The following is an 18,954-nucleotide window of genomic DNA, read 5'->3' as shown; positions in this document are numbered from 1 at the left end:
ATATACCTAAGAATCAAAATGTAGGTCTCATTTGTAGATAAGCTTCTCCCAAACAAATCACTTAGTACTGCAATCACAAAGTATTTCTTTCTGTGAGACCAATACCACCACTCCAGTTATACTCTGTTCATCTCTGAAGTAATTTTATAAGGCAGAAATACAAAATAAAGACTAACTCGGTATATATTTTCTAAATATTAAAAAAAAAGGAAACATACCACACAAATCTGTGCAAAAATCAAGAAAGTATTCAGACAATGAAACTACATTGCAGTCTGTTTAACCAGGGAAGAATCACCTCAACAAAACCGTCTCTTTTCAGGAAGTTCATTTCAGAATATTCATAAAGGCTTTGCCTCTTTAAATGCTTGCTAAAGCTTATTCTCCCAAATTCTTCTGCTTAGAAGTGCATTGGAAAGATCATATTTATACCTTTCCTGCCAGTAAAGTTCAGTTCCAGGCCCCATTCTGGAGTTTCATCAATTATATTTTCTACACCTGTAAGGGGGAAACTCAAGAAAGAACTGTAGCAAGGGGAAGGTTAAGGAGTCCAAGACTGTCCTAAGCAGGAGGTGACAAAGAACTGTCCAAAAGGGAGACAAGACACACCAAGCCAAGGTGCAAAGGGAGAGAGAGCAAAGCCTCAGTACTGATGCATGAGAGGGCCTCAACCCTTGTGAGGCACAGGCCTTTGGCAAGGTACCAGTGCAGGGCTGCCAGAGGGCAGCCCATGGCCTCAGCAGGGCTCAGGCTGTTCTCCAGCCAGTGTCCCTCCCACTTCAGGCAGGCACTCGGGGCTCTGAGCAGGCTGGGCCACTGTCCCTGCATGGGCAGACAGCCTAAGCATTAGTGCCCCACTGCCAGCACCAGGTCGGGCCCCAGAGATGCTGGCTGGCCCTGAGCCTGCTCAGCATCCCACAGGAGCAACACAGGTGGACAATGCCAGAAGAGAAGAGGCCAGCATGTGTCTCAAACACCGATAGCTGCATGTCTGTGGAGGCAGCCAAGGACTCCTGGTAAAAACATGCGAGAGCTGTTGGGAGGATCCCAGCACTGTTGGTTATAACCGCACATGAGAAAGAACAAGTTGTGACTGGAGAAGGGGGCCATGCGGAGTTAGGACATCACTTCTCTGGGACAAACATCCTTGTTCTAGCCACTGGAGGTAAACACAATGCAGTACAGCAAAAGGGCAGGAATGAAGCCAAGAAGTGAGCATGGGCTGTAGAGCAGAGTCAAGACCATGCAAGAACCACCATAAAGCCTCTGACCCATTTCCAGAAAGATCTGAAAAAATGAACTGTGCATGACAACTAACTGGCATACAAAGCAAGAAACCTGGCTTCCAAGCAGGGAAACCCACCCATAAAAAGGAACCCCACTGAATCCTGGGCAATGCTCCCAGGACCATGGACATCTATATCATCTGCACCAACAATGGAACCAGGAATAACATCTCATCATCTGGATTGATGCTGGAACCAGTACTGCTGATCTCTTTTTCTCTCCCCTTTTCTTTATCTCTCCCTCCCTCCCTCTCTTTAACTCACTTCTCCTTTTCTTCCATCTCTTTCACCATACCCCTTTCTCCCAAACCCTGTGCCATGTGTATATAGGGTAGGCTAGGGACTGACATGGCAATTTCCATGCCAAGTGCATAGTTTAGAACAAGGACTAGTGGTCTCTCACACACTTTTTTTTTCCCCTTTCTCTTCCCCTCCCTAGTTAAATTCATGTTTTCTTGTCTCCTTTCCCTTTCACCCTGCCCTTTCTCCCAAACCCTCTACCTTGTGTGTATAGGGTAGGGTATGGACTAATACAGCAATTTACATGCTAAGGTGTAAGTTACTAATAAAACTTGGTGAGGTTTTGCAGACTCTGTCACTTTTGCAGTTCCTTTTGATCACAAACATTTACGAGTCTTGGACGTTTCCTTCCCCATAAGGCGGGGGGTTCACAAGGGGGTGGTTTCATCATGGACACACTAATATAAGTTCTGTCTCAAGATGTTTTCTTCTTCCCATTTTTGGGCATCTCCTGGACTAGTCCTGCAGAAGAGGACCACAGAGATGCCCATGGAGGAGAACACAATCCCCAACTGTTGGGGCAACTACAGTGAGCAGGGAAGTGCCACAAGCTCTCTGAGCTTGGGGGCTGCACTGCGCCATACCTCATCTCATGGCACATACACAGTGCACAGGAGCCGTATTCCTGTGCGAGTCTCCTGTGTGGTCTCCACTGGGATCCAGAGGCTCAGCCAGCAGTCAACCGCCACACAGGACCAGGCACACAGCATGCCTGTGGCAGTTCCCCTGGACAAGAAGGACCCAGAAATGCCTTTGCCCAACATGGAGAACATTAGCAGGACATGTCTGTCAGGCCCTGAGAAGAATGAGAAGAATCTGAGTGTCATCTACCAGACAGAGCCTTCACACGTGCTAAAGACCAGCAGCCAAGGTAGGCTGTTGTGCATCCCAGGAGACCTATATCAAATACTGGAGCTATATCACAGAAAATATTCCTCACAAGGAACTACCAGGATCTAATCATTTGGACTACCTCCCAGACATTACTTCCCAGTTGGATATGGCACCCTTTTCTACACCTGATACAATCCTGAAGATCCTTTAGCAGGTATTTTTTAAGCTTTCACCACACCTCTCTAAGAAGGTCTGTTTGTTTTGCCTGACACAGTAGGCCACTTCTCACATTACACTTCATTTAGGCCTTAGATCACCACCAAATGGTAGACAGCTGATTTTTTTCCTCTAATTTAAGACCTCCAGAAGCAGTGTATCAGCCAAATTTACCCCTTGTGTATTTGGTACTAATTACCTGTAATCCTGTGAAACAGAATATAAAAGCCCAGCTGCAGCAGGATTCACAGACTACAGGCAAGGAAAGGAAAGACAGAGACACCTATTTTAATAAACACAATCAGCAGAAACCATTGTGAAACTCAGCTTCTCTCCAGCTTGGATCCAGATCTTAGCTCCATGCTGTACTTATCCTCACTTGAAATTAAAGCAAGGAGGTCCTTATAATCTTCCAAATTCAGAGATACTATTTCGTTTTACCTCTGTTACTCACCACCTTCTCTCCACCAGTAGATGTGAACCAAACCCAAACTTTAATGGCTTCCTTAAACAGTAAATAGATATATCCCAGTTGAACCACAGGCACTGGGAATGCTCCAGGAGACTGCAGAACAACTGCAGAGCCACTTCAGGCAAGATCAATACAAAAGCTTTTATCTACTGTTTCGTTACACAATTCTTCATACAGGTTATTTAAAAACATAAAGACAATTTAAAAAAAGAAAAAAACCTGAAGGATAGAGAAAGGCACCAAGTCCACAAAATCCAGTTTATGCCAAGTACCTTGTTCAATGGGAACACTGAGAAGCTGAACATTTTAATACAGATTTTCTCCCTCCCTTCCATCAGTTTCAGATCTAGGGAAAAGAAGACACATTCCAGCTTCTACTCTTACAAAAAAATCAGTTTACTTCTTAGGGTCCTTGTAATCAGGATTCCTCCAAATGCCACGTTAATAAACAGCAATGACCACTTTGATCATGTGGAGAAAAAGGGTCATGTCAGAGGACATGACAAGCTTGTCCTAGGCCTGTTTATGAAATGATTGCATCTTGACTGGTAGAGAGAAGTAGCAACATGCCAAAAATCTGACTGTTTTCTAAGAGTAGGGTTCTTGTAAGTTATCTTTACTATTTTTATATAAATTAGAGTGCTAAACAAGTAATAAATGTCTCCCAAAAAAAAAAAAAAAAAAGAGAGATGGATTTTAAAGAACACTACTTGGTGTAAATAGTCTTCAGTTCTAGATTCAAGATGAAAACATTTTTTTTAATATATTTTTTTTAATGTTTGTTTTTTTAATGCCTAAAAATCCCTTTTCTTTTAAATTTTTGGATACCTTTTTCGTCTCCTTCTCTTTCACAGCCATTCATACCCTTGGCAGCTTTTTTATTGACTTCACCAGGTCCTGCAGTAGCCTGTTTCAGGTCTAACTTAAATTTCTAGTGATGCTGTGCCAGAGTTAATGAATACATGGGATAGTCTGAACTATGAGAACATCCCTGAGAGGACATGAGAAACTAAGTAGAAGCTCAGAAGTAGAAAAAGCTCTCCATTTAACCTAAGAATGAGCAACATTACTGACAGTGAGTAGACTGAATTTGTAACAGCCTTACATTACAGTATGTTAATGACTAAGGAAAAGTCCAATAAACCAAAACAACAGTAGTACAGAAGAAAGAAATGAACTTGACAAGGTATAGAAAGGAACATTGAAAACTACATTGAAAGATTAAGCAAGTTGTACCAGTAGTTATTTATTTTTTATAAAAGAAGTAGAAATCTTGTAATAATGCTCAAGTTAGTGAACTATTAGAATACCATTTGGCCACAGGCCTTTGAAAGACTGTTTCAGCTTGTCAAAGTGTGAGTATTTTATTTTTTTTTTTCAAAAAGACTGAAACCAGAAATACCACTGGACCAATCCACACTCAAAAAAGTCTCATGAGTCTTTCCATTCTGTATTTAAACTACAATTCAAAAACTAGCATTCTCCAGCTGTCTGTTTGTAATTGACTACATCCTTCTCTCTTGTACTCTGCATACAGAAGTTCACCAAACAATTACGGAATCTCCCAACATATTTGGAGACATCTATTCTCAATTTATTTATTTTAATCAAACTGCAAGAATAATTAACATTAAACTGGTTTCTTTCATACATTTACTGGATTGAGAATGCTTTAAAATGTAAACTGTCTGCTGTGCTATTTTAAACCCACAAACAACTTACATATAGTGCATTGCTTTAAACTTAGTTTTGAACTTTACCACATTTTCAAATATCTGCACACTACTGTAGAAAAAATAATTCGGCCAAAAAAAGACTGGTGGATAACCTTATTGACATTTTTTACAACAAGGAAATACTGAAACAAACATAAGTCCCTCTTTTTTTCCACTGCTAGCTAAGAGCTAGCATGACTAAGAGCTTCAGGAGTTAGTTTGTTGTGCCTTCTTCCTTATCTTGACATTGTAGGCATGCTGCTCGTTCTAGTGGTTAGAGCTGATGTTTCAACAATGTCAGCTAGGAAAAATCAAAAGGAGGAAAACATTTAGTTCTCTGTGTACCTGTTTTTCCACAAGCTACAAATGACAGTACTGTAATGATATGGTGTATGTTGATACCTTCTACTCTACCATAAAACTAGAATGCAATTAACTAAATAATAACTACCTCTATCTCATTATCTGACATGCTTAATCAGTTAAGTTTTTTCATTCCAAAGGAATATGGTCCCAAAGCTGCAGCAACTGCTCTCCAACTTGTGGTTCCAGCTCCTAGAAGCAATCAGGAAATTAGAAAAGTTATTAGCACTGCTGCCATTGTGTATGTAAGAAATATTTATTACAAAATCCTTAGAAGAGGTTGCTGGTGGTCTTTCTGAAAGAATTGTTACTTTTGCTATTGTGACTTATATTAGAACTATCCATACAAGGGGTCAACAGGAGATTAGAAACTTTCATAAGCAATCTTCGCCTACCAGTTGTTTGGAGTTTTTTATTTCAAGCAAGATGTCAGTTCTCAAGAAAGAATTTGTAATGAAGATACCATCACTAGAACAGATGCACCATACAATTGTGCCTTCCACAGGTCACTTCCTTATTAACTAAAGATCATTATTCTCCACATCTTTCAGGTTTAATTCCATTAAATGCAGTGGAGAATGAGGAAAGGCAGGTCACAGATAATGCAGTGGCTCTTGGTGGAATCATAGACATTAATATAAATCACTCATTTTTTATATTGTTCACATTATTTAGGTCTTAGGAGCCACTTAGAACAAAAGCACTGTCAACTTCAAACATGTGCTATGTTCCTTTCCTTGTTCTTACAGTATGCTCCTTTCCTTATTCTTACAACTGAAGAGATTTTGGGGAAGTAGTGAGAAGACAAGACAAAAAGTTTAGCTCCAGAATCTTATATCAAGGAGATGTTTTAGGAGAGGACTGAGGAGAATGCAAAAACTGCCACAGAGAAATCTTCTGCAAATTATTTTCTGGCTTTTTGTACTTGCATTTAGCTTTAAAAAAATGAAGAACAGTACTAAGCTTTATTCTGCATCAAATATCAAGATTATCTTGAGGCTTTACTGAAAATGCAAACCTCTTATAAACAGTTATTTGGGTATGACAGACTATTTTATCTCGGGGAACACATCTGAATCAAACAGGAAACAAACCTCCAGAAATAAAAAAAAACCTACCAACAACACATCATTTATTTTGTAAAAATCCAGCTTTAAATATATTTTTTTAAACAACATTAAGCATAAAACTGGTTTGATTTTAACAAATCCACTACTGCAAGAGTAATTCTGCATTAGCAGAAGCTACAATATGCACCAAGAAACTGTGATTCAGATTAATACATAAATGAGCACAGTTCAATTCAAAGCTGAACAAGCTAATGAAGAAAACACAGTTCTACCAAGTAAAGAAGACTTTAGAAGAGAGTAACTACCTGGCCATCTCTGCTTATTTGTACTTTCTTATTGTCATTCCAAGGATTGAGCAAATGATGTGCAAACTGAAAAGGAATGCTTTCTTTTCGGATCCACTCCACCTTAAATACACCTCCAAATCCAGCAGATCCCCAGTCCTGACTTTTCTCACACCCTATTGATGAACCCATTCTAGCAAAACCCTGGAAGAAAAATTTAAATATTAAAGAATGGACATAATGAGAGCATATCTATTTATGCTGGAATTAAATAAATGAGTGGACTTCATATGAAACTTTCAAATTAAGTTTCAGTGATTTATTCAAACACTTACACACATGAAGCTGGATTTTCCAAAATGTTTACACCTAGAAAGTTAGAAGTATCATTTGTTTTTCCCACTTCAAATATACCTTCTAGAATTTGACCATGAAGGATGTCTTTCAATTAATCTCTCACAATTACCATTCAAGGGGCTATTTTAAGCTTTGTAACAGAGGTTGAAAAGCTGTAGTAACAAGTGCCAGGTATCAAGATGCATGTTCTATGTCCATTAGCTATTCCTCGCTACTTGTACAAAATTCTTTCAAAAATCCCTTCCTTCCTTCTATCCTTCTTTCCCTTATTCCCTCTTTGTTAACAAATTTGCATATACAATTAAAAACGTGGAGCTGTTCTCCAAATAAGTAAGTCAAAGTGCTTAAAGTTCCTTTTTTAATGAAGCCAAATTAAATTCCAACAAGACAAATATTCATAAATGAAATGAAAGAAACCACAAATCCAAGATTGTATCTAACTTACTTAAAGATACCCTTTAAACACACACACCAAACAAACCAAAAATAAACCCAAGCCACGCACAATGCATCAACTGTTCAGGCAAATTTACTAAGTTATGACTTAGGAGTCCAAGAGATGCAGTGCACTGCCTGAAGTTACCAGTACACGCTGCTGCTCTAAATCATGAAGTCCTAGACAGCTCAAGCCTTACATTAAAATCAGTGAAAATTCATAAAAGGAATAGAGGAAAAATATAGGTGGAAAGTAGAGACACCTAAGGCAAGAAAATACTACTAAGAATGTTAATCTCATATTCCCATGAAGATCCAGTGCATTGTCAAAACTGGAAGGGCAAGGCAGCATAATCCACCTACATCCTGACTTCAGTGTGTCCTCCCCTCCCAGCTTTCTTGTCTAAGAGCACCAATACAACAGCCCATTTTCAGATTCAATTGGCATGCTGAAAATTACTTTCCAATATGGCATTTGCATTTGCCAAATCACTGTACACATATGTACATTTCACCACAATTCTTCAGTGAAATTGTCAAGATCTCTATGTTTGGACTAGTCCATTAAATTTTAAGTTCAGCTGACTTTATTAATAGTTTTTAATATATAAAGAGGTAAATTGAACTTTCTTTACTTGGAGCAATTGAGTTTAGTAGGCTCTACAACACAGTTAACCTGCAACTTTGCACTAGCAGGTCAAGTCTTTACCTTTAAACTGGCCACAAATTTTTCCAAATTGTTGACAAATACCTCACTAAATGTGAACTCAAGACAGCTCTGGAAGAAACATGGCCATGACTTTCCAGCTTCCTAACTTTGAGAAACTACAGTTCCAGAACAGTTTTTATTAAAATTTGTATTAAAGACATAGGATTTTCCTGGCTTTAGAAAGCTGTGACTTGATTGTATCTTCTTGTTCACTTACAGCATTTATTTTGGCATGCAGAGAAAAAGGCAGCAATCCTCTGCTTTGTATGGATTTCTTTGTTTGTTCCACTGCTGCTGTTTTAAAGCATTTATGTAGGGTAGAAACATTACTCTGACTCATTATGTTTGGAGACAACTTAGTTTTAACCTTTGAGGGGAAAACTGAGTTCATCAAAAGGGACTATTTTGGAGAAGAATGAAGTACTCTCCCTCAACAACCGGAGACATTGGCACAATACCCTACTTATTAGAAAGTCAGAAGTCATAAGCAAAGCCCTCCATGCTGTACACAGCCATTTGCTGCACTCTCCTAAACCATCAACCACCAACAACAACTGGTATCAGCTAAGGACTCACCTGGAAGTGTCCAGAGCCTTGAACAGAAAATATTAAGTAAACCATGCTGCTTTCCCAAAAGGCTCCATTCAGTTTTCGTTCATTACTTGGTCTAGTGGACCATATTCCCTTCTGTTGAGAAGTATCAATGTTCTGCAAGTTGCTACTTTTCATTATAAAGTACCGAACTGGAGTATTTTGTCTTGGTGAAGGCGATTTGGAAGCCTGAAAGAATTAAATTAAATTAATAAATACAATAAAATAAACCAAGCTTTAGCTCTGAAGTTCTACACACATGCAGACAGACCCTTCAAGAAGTTCTTCCTCCACTGTCCAAGACTATACAAGAAATATACTATCAGCAGTTCCTGTCAGAATTGACTTGAAAGTATATTTACATCTATTTTACATTTTTAAGCATTTTTCAAAATTATAATTCATTCATGAGGGGCAGCAAGCAATTATGACAGAACATGCCTACAGAGTCTAGTGATTAATTACAATTTTTTGAAGTCTGAGAAAGCTTCAGATGACACAAAATTAATCACTCTACACTGTAGCCTGCAGCACACTTGCATTTCCATTTTCAGGAAACAAATTTTCTCCCTGTAACACTGGCTGAATTTAAAAAATACAGGGAGAAAATAACCTCACTAAAAATGTATGCTTTATTAAATAATCATCAAAAAACTGCCAAACAGTCATAATGAGGCAGGTAACACAAAACTTAGAGAATCAGTACCAATGTATGCTATAACAGAAACAGAGTTCATAAATGCATGTACTGTATACACTGTCACTGTTTATTACACCAAGTTAATAAAAAAAACTCAAAATTGGATTTTTTTCCTACTTTGAATAGCTGTACTTCAGAAGTCTGCAAAGAATAACATTCTTACTGTATTACACTAGTATAACAAGGATATTTATTCTTGATTTTCAATTCCAAAATAAATATTATGTGGTTGTTAACAATGAAAATCTAAGTTAGGTTCTTAATTTATCAATACAATACCTGATAGTTGCTGAAACATATCAGCAAGAGATTCTATTAATTTTGAAGAGCAGGGTAATATGTTTATGAGAACTGTACCTTTCCAGATATTGGAGAAGATGGACTAGCACAGGGGCTAGGGAAGCTACTGCTGTCTGCAGACTTCACTGATGATTGATCTGACCTGTCATCTGAAGTTTGTTTGGAGTGCAAAGTATTTTTTCGTTTGTATTTCTTTGGCTTATGAAGTATGGGACGTGCAGACCTCATCAGAACTCTAAAAAGTAAAGGTAGATACACAACAGACTGAGTTTGCAAGAGGTCACAGAACAATTTATATCTACATATCAGCCTACTGGATGACCATATATATATTACAGTAATTCCAAAACATATTAAAAATTAAATAAAAAAGGATGCATTCATTCTGAGTGTTATGGTTAAATCTCTTCTGCTACTTCTCAAGGAGCACAATTCATGAACACTATTTCTGACTGCTCTCCCAGCATATATATTAAATAGTTCTCAATGAAATCACAACTACAACACAGCATAGGACAGTATCAAAGCTTTCAGCTGTATTTGTATTGTTTCTTTTTTCTTAATTCTAGCAGAAATTCAAGTGATGTTTTTTATAGATAAATAAATTAGATATTTATAGATAAATTACAGTCTCTGGAAGATTTGAACATCTTACTTTTCAGCATTAGAGGAGTCACAGAATTCAGTTTCTACTGTACTTCTCCTGGTGTTAGTTGACCTCCATGTAGATGGTACAAGATGATCTTCAGAAGCCACAGGTATTGGTCTCTGACCAATTCCTGAAGGCTGCTGCAAACCTACAGACTGTTCTTCAGCAGTTAAAACAGCCACAACTGCTCTTACAGTTGCTTCATCAACTTGAGACCATGGTTTAGAAGGAGCTCGCATGCGACGCAGAAATAAGCTATGCCACTTCTGTCTGAGTTGCAACAACAAACCAGCAGCCTGTAATGAATTTCAGTTCTGTTAAAGACTAATAAAAAATGTATCAGTTAGGCAAACAGTATCCTACATCTTTCCTATCAGACAGCAGCTGGCATTCCGGTAAACTGAAAGGCAAGACTAAGGTCTCAGGGAGGGGAAGAAACAGCATAATTTAAATGTGAGGTTTATCTTTTCTTTCCTCAGATACAAGATAATTTCTAAACCATTTCATGCTGCACTGCACAAAACTTAAAATTCTATTGTAAACACACAAGATTTTTCACTTTTCACTTTAAAAATTTAACTTTTCTTTAAAAGCAGTCTTTTCACATCTAATGCCCTTCCTGCCAGTTCAGTTTGTATTTATGGGCTCTTTAGACATAATGGAAAAGACCTCTGGTTACTCTACCTTCAAACACAATCAGAGCTTTGCAATAACCAGAAGACTTTTATCTTCAAAGGCTGGGGCTTTTTTCTTCTTTTTATAAAATCTGACAGCAATTTTCTTTCAGCGGTTCCAGTTTCAGGTGCTCCATTTTAGTCAAGCAACTTTAATCATCCTCTCAGAAAAAGAAATACACAATATACCATTTTTACTGTTCTCTCAACTCCTCCTCAAATTTTGTGTAATCCAGCTCAAGCTAAGGTCTTGTGTGCTGGGAGCACCACACAGGCAATCCAGGTGACCACAAAGAGCAGAAGGGCCATTATGCACCCACTACCTCCTGCAGTTTGTTGTTCCCTGCAGCCATTTTCTTTTGTCTGGCAGTTTCTTCAGAATCTCCTAACTTAGGGAAATGGATCTAACTGCCAAAAAAAAGCTGGAAATTATAAAGCATCAGCTTACCTAAAGTGCTTCTGAAGCAGATCCAACAGCAGCTGACTGCTGAGGCTTTCCTGCTTCCCAGTGTGATATGTGAGACAGCTGCACCATGACAGAGGAAGAAGGATGAACACTTGCAGTTGGCTAGGTAACTAATTGTTTCTTCCTTTTTGCTTGCAGGTGCAAAATTTAAGAACCATGGGTTGTTACAATCCATAGGAAGCCCTACAACTTGGATGTTGAATGTGTGAATTCACACAACTGACTAACCTGGGCAAAAGGAGATTGAGTCCATGTTTGTATGCTTTTCATATTTCTTACTGAACTCACAAAATAAACATTAACTCATTTAGTATTTTTTCCTGTAAATTTGAGAGATCTGAAGGGATCATAACAGCCATTCTTACAGTAAATTTTTGGTTATCCAACTGTTCTGAGAATCTTTTTAGGATGGTACGGCACAGATATTCTTCTACACAAACCAGGCATGGATGTGATAGATTACATACTTCAGAGTCCAATTTGAGGTGAAGCCATTCATCTAGTTTCAGTAATGATACATTAGAAGTTGTTCTGTCCTCCATCTCACTGTCACTGCTATCACTGGATACCCTGTCTCCTGAATTAAGTATAAAAAGTGCATTAACATTTCTATATTATTTACATTTACATACAAAGATTTGAACATTACTATATTACCAGCAATAGGCTGATTTTCCTTCTAAATTTTCACTTAAAATGTAAACATCTGTAAGCACACTTTTTCATTTCTGCATATACATCCCAGAAGCTCTAACTGTTCTTTGCTTCAGTAAGGAGAACAAGTTCCTAGACCTCTTAAGGGTCCTACTACATAAACACCTATATTGATGTGATCTGACTCCTCCATGTACCTTCATCAATAACAAGCCATTATCAAACTTCTGCCTGAAGTTGTTTGTAAAACCACACATCGCTCTATGCTTTATATCTTAGTATAACAATTAAGGAAAAAAAATTATAAATGCACATGGTAATTTAGGATTCCTTTTTCAAAGTGCAACTCAATCAGCATTATTTTAAGGGTAACAGTTTCAGAGCAGTCAGGAAAGTCAGCTTAGACTCTTACTTCAAACTAGTATTTCTACAGAACTGACAAGAGATAAGATTGTTTTTACCTCTATTCTTGCAGTACTCCAATTAAATATGAAAAAGTGAAATTTTAATAAATTCTCTACTACTTCTAGCTAATAATATGGCTAATCGACATTAAAAGTTATCAGTAGAAAATAGTCTTTAAAATGCATGTGTCAACTGAAAGCAATATGATTACTTGCCACGTTAACTGTAACTACATTATTCAGTTTGAATCATCTGGTTCAAAGTATCAAATAAACTAGGCTGTAGAAAAAATATACATACTACACTTCTCAGCATTAGTACTGTCTTTAGACATTTTGGTTGCATTTTTTATTTTTTTTGAAAACTATACTGTAATTTCTGAGATTCCAGAACTATAAACGTTATGAACTTAAAAGGATTCACAAAACTCAAAACATTTGTAACACAGCCTATAAATTATTCCTGTACAGCTACAGGAACTATATATAGCTCTTTCATTTTAAGAATTAGCCAAAATATGTAGAAAATAGACTTGAAAAATAAGTTTTCCAAATCACGTACTAGTATAATACCAATGCAAACATTCCAAATCCAGACTCCCATATACCTTGACAGGATGAAGATGCCTGTAAAGCATTACTTGGTAACCTAGCTGGCCCGCAGAAGAGAGCAATAGAGATGGGTGTTACAACAGAGCAGCACCTGATGTTTGCTATTCTGTGAGCTCTCGTCATTTCATCATATATCAGCCAGTCTGTAGGGAGTGCCTGAACAGCGGCAGTTTGGCCATTCACTGGGAGAATCTGTGCAGGAGCAAGTAAGAATAGGCTATTTTATTGTCTGTGTGTAATTAAAATAAATTTTAAACTTAGTTCTTTATGTATGTAGAAATAAATTTATAAATATATATTTACATACTCAAGAATTAAAAAAGCACAAGTATATTCAACCAGATTTAAAAGTTATCCTATCATCTCAAATGAAAATATTTTGCTTTAAAAGAGGATCTAAAGAAATATGAGTTTCAGAGCAGAACTTTTTCCTCATAACCATAAGCAGAGATTGTTACCTCATCCAAATACTTCTACAGCTAGCTTTTTCTTTTTACTATTTTGTCTTGTTCCACTTAGCAGGACTAACTGAAATACTGGAAAAATAAACCAACTCCAAATTTTCATTCTATCTCCTGCCAGAAAAAATATTTTCTAAGAAATTCAAAGTGTCTTTACCTTTTTATACTGAGGTTGACTAAGAACAGAGGTTGGATGAAATCGCACTTTCTTCTCCTTCGGTGCAGTTAAAACCAGGCTCTCTCTGTCTACATGTACAAGATTGGGATACATCCCAGCCACTAAGGCAGCTTTAACTACAGCCCAGTTTTCAGAGTTAGTATTAACATCTCTAATATCAGCTCCTCCTCTGGCTCTAACAAAACCTGAAGAAATAAAGAGGTCAAAACTGTATTATATTTGCTTGTATTTAATATCTACTTTTTTGCTTCTCAAAAAGAATTTGAAAAAAAAAAAAAGTGAAATAAACTACAAATTAGTTGCATTTTTCACAACTGCCAACATTAACAGCACCAAGAAGAAACCCTTACACTGAAATCCTTCCTGGTAAGGGATTTAATACTAGTGTAGAATAGAATTGCTTTTTATAATACTTCTTAACTTAACAGAGTATTAGAAATAGTGTAGTTTAATTGCAACTTTCTTACAACTTAGTGTGAGTGGACCCTGGTCAAAATCTACAGTAGGTGAACTTTAAATATAGTGTAGGTGGACTCTTTGTTAGCATGAACAGCTAAACAGGTGAAGTAACAGCTATCTTTGGATAAAGGATGAGACCTTGGAGGGCCCCAAGGCTGGCTCAAGCTGGAATATAACAGCAGGTAACGGGCTGTCCACACTGAGGCAGTGGAAAACCTCAGACCATAAATTGCTATTGGATCAAGAGAAGCATGCAGGGAATAAGCACGGCACACTGACAGTAAGGGGGAAAGAAAGAAAGGAATTTCTTTATTCAGGATTCTCTCCAGGGACATCCAGCTTGAGCTGAAATTAACTGACTCTGCCTCAGAACCTAGGGTCTGAACTCATCTGAACAACTGCCTCAAGAAAAAATTTACTAGAACATACAAACATAAAAGGATACATGTCTCACACTACAAGACAGCAGGACGCTGAACAGTCAGACAGTCAGGGTACTTTCAGTTATGACAGCTGTTCCCCAGCCATATTTTCTCACCCAAGCATATACCCCATGCCCAGCATAAATATGTACTGGTCTTTTTCAACTTAGGAAGGAAAATGACAATTTTCCTTACAATTTGTTTACACTTAACTCTAAAATTATGTTAGAACTTTTTTCAACCTACTTACCTGAAGCTCTAAGCTGGCTAAGCAACTGTGTTCTCATTCCTACGATGATTTGCATTGTGGCTGGAGACAGGAAGTTCTTTTCACAGAAGGCTCTCTCCCAGCCATCACTGCGTGCCTTCTGCCACGCCTGTAAAGAAGAATTTTTTAACATTTGCCTACTAATTTAAATATCTAAAATTCAAATATGCAGAGTTCTAAAAACTACATTTACATCAATAAATCTAATCAAAGTAAATGTATCTAACCTGACCTATTTAACCACTAGACTTTTTTTCCCCATTCCCTAACCAAAACATAACAATAATTATGTTATTTTAAGTTCATTATATATTATAGAGATCACTATGTCAAGGTCACTATTTTAAGTTATCCATGTAACTTGATATAAAGTGGCATCTTGCTGCAATTTACAGAATTTAACCAGGTTTGAAAAGGTCGGACAAAATGTGTCCCTCAGAAATCTGTAAGTCTAATATATAGGAAGGCCATAGTCTACGATTCTACGCCCAGTTTGGTTGGTAGGTCATTTACTCTGATGTATAAATAGTTCTCATTCTGAAAGGATACCTGAAAAGCCCTGAGAAGCACCATGTGGTCGCTGAAGGTTCCCGCAGTAAAACGCTTCCTGCACAGCATCGCTGCACGCTTTTGAGAGGCCAGCGTGGGCAGCACAAAAGGGTCTCGGTAGGCAAGAGCACAGGCAATGGTCAGAACAGGATCCAGGCACTTCAGAACAACGGCACACAACACCATTTTACCAAGGTGTGGCTCCACTGGTAATTCAGTGAGATGATAACCAAGCTCAGTGAGATCTTCCCAAGGATCCATGGCATCTATAGTCTGTTTGAAAAAAGAAAAACAGTGGGGATGTAGGGCAAAGGGGAAGAAGGGAAAAGGGGGCAAAATTAATTTATAATGAAAGCAGAAAGGATATGAATATTGGACATTACCTAGTTTTTTTCCCAAACACTAAAGAAGCAAGTCAAACTAGTTTCAGTTCAAGATTTTACAGTAGTCCCTTCCCTTAACATACATACACATACACAAAATGAAAACCAACAAAAATTCAAAGCATCCTTAAGTAAGTGAACAAAACTTTCAGTACAGTTAAAAGTCAGTAAGATATGTTACCACACCACTAATTAAACACAATTCACATCTAAATTGTATTCCTCTGCTGACCTTGAGCATTTGCAGAGCATTTTTCACAATTAAAGCTGGTGGAGGATCAGGAGCTTTCATAAGAAAGTCAACAACTGAACAATTAATTGGAGCCAGAAGTTTTGTGTATAAACAAAGCTCCTGTAAATTAAGAAGAAGAAAAATACTATTAAGGTTTGGGAAAGAGAAAATACTTACACACCTTTTTGGAGTTATTAGTATGGTCTGGTGATAATACATTTTTTAAAAGTTGTAACTTCTAAGTGAACACGTACCTGAAGTGGCATTCTTAGAAATTCTGGAGTCTGAAATTCCAACATATTCTCAAATCGCAACCTACTGAAGAGACGAAAACAGACTCCAGGCTGACAGCGCCCAGCCCTGGAAAATAAAATGTGGGAAGATGTGAAAATTAAGAGTTTCTTTTTTATAAAAACCCAACCAAACAAAAAACAACTCACACAAACTTAGAATGCAAATGCAGGAGGTCCAAGAAAATGGTAATTTTGTTAAGAGAAAGTCCCTCATATGAATTAAAAGGGTTTTCCACTACATTAATTATTTTTGACAGTATGGGAATGTATATAATTTTATTATAAGAAAATACTTTCAATAGTTATTATAATTTTAACCCTACACTGAAAAATCTGGACAAAAAAGAAGTAAGACCTATCTAAGTAAAGTGACATAATTTTTTTGCTAACTTGAGATCAATCCAAATCTCAGCCATCCTGTGCCATCTGAAAGCTAAGTTGCAAACTTTGTTTCTTCCTTTTCAAATTCCCAAGTTAGAAGTCTAGATGTAAATGGTAGAATGAAGATGTGTGAACGAAGGAACAGAGACAGCAAATGCTCACAATTCATGCTCAAAAACCTGGAGGATAATGACAATATTTTATCTCCAAACAGGCATTTGTTGCTATCTACACACATAACTTCTCAGCCCTCACTACACTAAGAAGAGTATGATCCTGAGAATCCTGATGAATATGCAAAGTCATGAACACTTTGGAGATGGTCAATAAGGAATCACTGCTCAGTGTCACTTCTAAAGAAAGGGTGCCAAGATATCAACTAAAAACTAGCAGTAGGCAGTCCTTTACCCACAGACAAACTAATGTGGCTGCTGGTGCTACATGGCAGAAAGAGGAATTAAGTTTATGGGGGAACAACAACCTAGACCTAATGTAAGTTCTGGGACATTCTTGAGTGCCATTTTTCTGTATCTTGGGAAATTACTCCAAGAAAATACATGCTGACTCTTTATTTACTGTAGAGAAGAAGTATTAGCCATTGTTCATCATGATACTGGACTAGCCTAGAAATATTACCCAGTGTGGCTGCTACAGGTTTGCACTTTACTCTTAAGATACAGGATGGTTGAAATCTGCAAAATAAAAATAAGTATCAAGCATTTATTACCTGCCTTTTCTCTGGAGAGCACTGGCTTTTGAAATCCACACCATTTTCAGCATTGTAACACAACTCAGTGCATCAAAAGACTTCTATAAAAGCAGAGCAACATAAAGCCATGATTACTCATGATACATGAATTAAGAAGTTATTAATAAGCTTTTAACAGAAGTTCTTTAAAAAACAGAAAAAAGTAATTTTAACAAACACCAGCAGCTTCTGGCACAAAGGTACGCTCTGAAGTACCTCCTTTCAATTGAATTTATAATACATGTTTTGCATTATCTTTGTGCTACAGTTTCCTAGCGTGAAGTTTTCTTTCTAGTCTCAGTAGGTAATTTTGAGTCAATAAAAGATATGGACTGTATTTTGAATTATCACAAATCAGGAAAAAACATGTTATTGTATTGATTGAAGTCTTCTTCTTTGTCTCACTTGGAAACCATATCCTTATTTTCTTATATTTGATGCAAAGTTACAGAAAAATTGTATTACCATAGGAACTTCAGAAATTTGGCATGTATCTCCCCTATGAAATCCAACATTTTCAAACACATAGGTCTTAAACTACTTCATCATATTATCTCTCCTTTCCTTCACACTTAATTTGGGAAGGGGCATTCAACACAATATAAGCAATACTTAAAAACTTAACGGATTTGATTTGGACTTGACACAATAGTAGGACAAAGGGAACTCCCAATGCTCTCTTAAGTCTCAGGAATATGGCGGTCTAAACAGATGGACTTGTTTTAAAACAAAAGAAATTGTAAATTAAAAAAAAATACATCAACATTTCAATCTACAATAGTTTTTACAAGGTTTATTAACATCTCATTATTTACAGTATTTGTCATAAAAAGAATGTCAAAACTTCTGTGATTTTTGTTACTTGACATGCACTTGCTGTCAGCCTACTAGAAGAAAATTGTACTCTAAAATTTACCTATTATATATTATAGACTAACACTAGAAAGTTTACTTGTCACAGAAGGTTTTAATCAATCATACCTCTTTCACCTTGCCTGAGTCAATAACAAATACAACATCATTGATTGTTATGCTGGTTTCTGCTATATTTGTAGAAAGAATCTGTAAATAAAACAACCAAATCTATAGTTAAAAGCAAAGACAAAAGAGATTAATACAATATCTGACAAAGTCCTCTAAAACTTACTATTTTGCGCACACCAGGAGGTGGACTTTTAAGCACTTCCTTTTGATCCAAAGTCTGCATATTTGAATGAAGCATGAAAACCTGATATCTAATGCAAGACAAAGAGCACATTTAAGTATTTGTAAAAGATGCAATGAACACCTCAACCATAGGAACCAGATGCTTTACCTGAGCACATTGTCAGCAAATCTCCTGTCATCAAAAAGAATACGGTCCCTCAAGCTAACTATCTCATCATATCCAGGAAGAAATATTAAAATTGCTCCTGAAAAAGAAAGAGGTTTGCAGAGTGAAGCAGCAAATTCACTTAAAATGTGCATCAGTTCTGTGCAGAGTAGCATT

The 18,954-nt window shown here is 37.1% G+C and overlaps 1 protein-coding gene across 4 annotated transcripts in view; it reads right to left on the bottom strand.

Moving 5' to 3' along the window:
- Positions 1-4,334: 4,334 nt before the first annotated feature.
- The window catches only part of LOC128781802 (3'-5' RNA helicase YTHDC2-like), a 29,948-nt gene continuing 15,328 nt past the window's right edge, over positions 4,335-18,954 (bottom strand). Inside the window, exons 14-30 of one of the 4 annotated variants that reach the window (XM_053931765.1) lie at positions 18,781-18,877; positions 18,613-18,700; positions 18,447-18,527; positions 17,445-17,527; positions 16,298-16,403; positions 16,044-16,163; positions 15,429-15,701; positions 14,862-14,988; positions 13,710-13,915; positions 13,088-13,283; positions 11,889-11,998; positions 10,288-10,577; positions 9,690-9,867; positions 8,618-8,821; positions 6,562-6,744; positions 5,275-5,378; positions 4,335-5,124 (exon numbers count right to left, since the gene is read on the bottom strand). In XM_053931765.1, the coding sequence (XP_053787740.1) occupies positions 5,316-5,378; positions 6,562-6,744; positions 8,618-8,821; positions 9,690-9,867; positions 10,288-10,577; positions 11,889-11,998; positions 13,088-13,283; positions 13,710-13,915; positions 14,862-14,988; positions 15,429-15,701; positions 16,044-16,163; positions 16,298-16,403; positions 17,445-17,527; positions 18,447-18,527; positions 18,613-18,700; positions 18,781-18,877 (2,405 nt within the window). In that variant the 3' untranslated portion in view covers positions 4,335-5,124; positions 5,275-5,315. Of the gene's footprint in view, positions 5,125-5,274; positions 5,379-6,561; positions 6,745-8,617; positions 8,822-9,689; positions 9,868-10,287; positions 10,578-11,403; positions 11,482-11,888; positions 11,999-13,087; positions 13,284-13,709; positions 13,916-14,861; positions 14,989-15,428; positions 15,702-16,043; positions 16,164-16,297; positions 16,404-17,444; positions 17,528-18,446; positions 18,528-18,612; positions 18,701-18,780; positions 18,878-18,954 lie in introns of those variants that run through there. The other 3 variants (XM_053931767.1, XM_053931766.1, XM_053931768.1) reach the window with 3 other exon arrangements.

The sequence above is a fragment of the Vidua chalybeata genome, chromosome Z (assembly GCF_026979565.1).
Source record: "Vidua chalybeata isolate OUT-0048 chromosome Z, bVidCha1 merged haplotype, whole genome shotgun sequence".
In the NCBI taxonomy this organism is placed as follows: domain Eukaryota; kingdom Metazoa; phylum Chordata; class Aves; order Passeriformes; family Viduidae; genus Vidua; species Vidua chalybeata.
This window is presented reverse-complemented; position numbering and strand designations above follow the sequence as displayed.